General features: G+C 73.8%; 1 protein-coding gene across 1 annotated transcript in view; it reads right to left on the bottom strand.

The window, feature by feature from the left end:
* Positions 1 to 663: 663 nt before the first annotated feature.
* EMIHUDRAFT_111712 (hypothetical protein) overlaps positions 664 to 2,647 on the bottom strand; it is a gene marked incomplete at both ends in the record, with an annotated part of 6,624 nt that continues 4,640 nt past the window's right edge. Inside the window, one exon of the mRNA XM_005785942.1 lies at positions 664 to 2,569. Within this exon, the coding sequence (XP_005785999.1) occupies positions 664 to 2,569 (1,906 nt within the window). The remainder of the gene's footprint in view (positions 2,570 to 2,647) is intronic.

Here is a 2,647-nt window from a genome sequence, read left to right as displayed (position 1 = left end):
AAGACGTGCGTGCTCCCAGACAAGCCCTAGCGCCTGTGCGCTCACCCCGTGACTCTCCGAGTCCGCGGCGTCCGCCAGGGATGCGGAAACTGGGTGGCCATCTTCTCCTTTGGCCGGTCGGTCGAGTTTTTTGCTGGCGACACGTCGGAGCTGCTCGAGAGCGGCGACGCGATCCTGTTCAACGGCGGAACGCGACACGGCGCGCTACACGGCATCGACTTCGTCTTGCCGCACGCGACGGTCAACAGCGGCGGCGGCAACGAGGTGCGAGGTGCGTTTGCGGCCCTCACTAGCTCTTCAGCCGAGCCCAGATCCCCCACCCACCCCACGCCTCACACGTGCCTCCCCGGCACCGGTCCCAGCGCTGCCGCACGAGCTCGACTACCTGGAGCCGTACCGCTGCTCGGTGCAGGTGCGGCAGCGCGACCCGCCGGCTGAGTGGGGCTGGCCGCCGCCTGTTCGCGCCTCTGGCGACGGCGGCCACGGCGCGGACGACGGCGCACACTGAGGCTTGCACAGGGGCTTCTGAGAACCATTTGCGGTGTTGCTGCTGCAGCGGCAGCCGCGTCAGCTGCTACTGCGACGCACTGCGATGTGGACTCACTTATCCAGTACTATTTAAGACAGCCAACGCTGGTAATATTAAACACACACACCAACCTACTAGACGATTTGAGGGGACGCGAACTCCTGCACCCGCCGCAACAGCGCGGGCGGGGTCGCATCCAACCACTCCCATGAGGGGCGCATGAAGTGCGGGTGCGTGCGCTGGTGGAGGGAAAACTCGTGCAGCCCGACGTACATGCGCCGCACCTTCGCGTACGCCTCCGGCGGCACATGGAAGGCCTTGCGCGCCTCCGGCGAGGCCGAGTTGCACACGAAGACCGCCTCCTCGAGCCGAGTCGCGTAGCCGTGCGCAGCGCCCGTCAGACCCGCCTCCTGCGCCGCCTCGTCGCTGTGCGCGTGGATGATCTTCAGGTTAGGGATCTTGTCCAGGTGGTCCAGCCGGTAGAGCCAGCGGCCGCGCTGCCCCCACCTCCTCGCGAGCCGCATCAGCATCCACAGTGCCCGGAGCGCGTTGGGTGTGACGGAGATGTACTGCGAATTCACGAGGCGGCGCGGGCAGGCTCGTGTCTTCTCGCCCCAGCGCCACCCTGCGCCATTCCCACAGTGATACGCCACGCTGCGAGTCGCGAGCGGCGCGCCGGGGAAGAAGCCCTCGTCTGGGTGGTTGTCGCCGGGCTCCACCGCTCTGAAGTAGATGCCGATGTCCACCCGCTGGTCTGCAGCCGCGTGCTCGCGCTGCAGCCGCGTCGTCTCCTCCTCGCCGATCTCGCTCTGCGCCAACGCGCCGGCAGCCTCTCCAGCGGCCAGCGCCTGCCGCACCGCCTCGCCGAGTGCCACCTCCAGCGCGAGCTGCAGGGCAGCAGCCGCCGCCTCGCCCGCCGCGGCGGCAGCAGCGTGACCGAGGCAGCTGCCGTGGGCGACGATCAGAGCCTCGGTCCGCACCGCGGCCTGCAAGCCAGCCAGCCGAGCGGCGGCGCCGTCGGTCGCGGCGCCGCCGGCAGCGGCTGCGGCGGCTCCCGCCGCCTCGGCCCCGGCCTGCGCAGCCTCGACGGACAGGAGACGTAGCACCTCCCGCGCGACGCGCGCCGCCGCCGCGCCGGCTGCTGCTGCCACCTCCACGCCGTGGCCTGCTGCCACGGCGGCGCCCGCCGCTGCGCCCGCCGCGATCAGCGGCTCCTCCCTCAGCGCCGCCTCCTCCGCCGCCTCCTCCGCCGCCTCCTCCACCGCCGCCGCCGCAGCCGCCGCGGCCGCCGCCGCCCGGCCCGCCGCCATCGGATTGGGTGACCCTCCGCGCGCCGCGGCGGCGGCAGCCCGCCCCGCCGCCGCCACCGCGGCAGGCGGGCATCCCTCACCCGCGGCGGCCTTCCTCATCATTTGGGCTGCCCAAGCGCCGGGGTCTGTGAGCGCCTCCCTCGCGGCGTCGACGACGGCGAAGCTGGCCGCCCCGCTGACGGCAGTGTTCTCGAGCAGCGCGGCGAGTTCCTCGAGGCCGGTCTCCTCGACGGCGCGGTCGGCCAGCGCCTGCCGCAGCTCCTGCCGCAGCCCGCCGCCGAGCCACGTCCCGGCGGCATCGAGCTCGGCGAGCGCCGCCTCCACCGCCGCGGCGGCTCCGCCCTCCGCGTCGCCCGTCAGCGGCGGGTCGGCGAGCAGCCGCAGCGCGTCGCTCCTCGAGAGCGAGCCCGCCGCGGCGAGCGCGGCGGCAAACGACCCGCGGCGCGCGGCCTCGACGACGGAGCCGCGGCCGAGCAGCTCCGCCTCGACGCGGCGGCGCAGCTCGCCGAGCGCCGCCGCGATCGACCTCACGTGCGCCGGGGCACCGCCCGCCACGTGCCGGGGCAGCCGGAGCGCCGCGGCCAGCGCGGCGTGCGAGCCTCGCCCGGCGAGGAGTGCCCCCGCCTCCTCCACCGTCACGCCCAGCGCCGCCTCGACGAGCTCCCGCCGCACCGCGGCGTACGCCGCCGCGTGCGCTGCGGGCGCGAGCGCCAGCAGCACGCGGGGCTCCCTTCACCGCCCCCGAGTCGGGTGCCTCCCACATGAACCCCCCGTTCCGACTCGGGTCGTGTTGAGGGGTCGCCCCTCA

Source organism: Emiliania huxleyi, assembly GCF_000372725.1.
Source record: "Emiliania huxleyi CCMP1516 chromosome Unknown EMIHUscaffold_156, whole genome shotgun sequence".
In the NCBI taxonomy this organism is placed as follows: Eukaryota; Haptophyta; order Isochrysidales; family Noelaerhabdaceae; genus Emiliania; species Emiliania huxleyi.
This window is presented reverse-complemented; position numbering and strand designations above follow the sequence as displayed.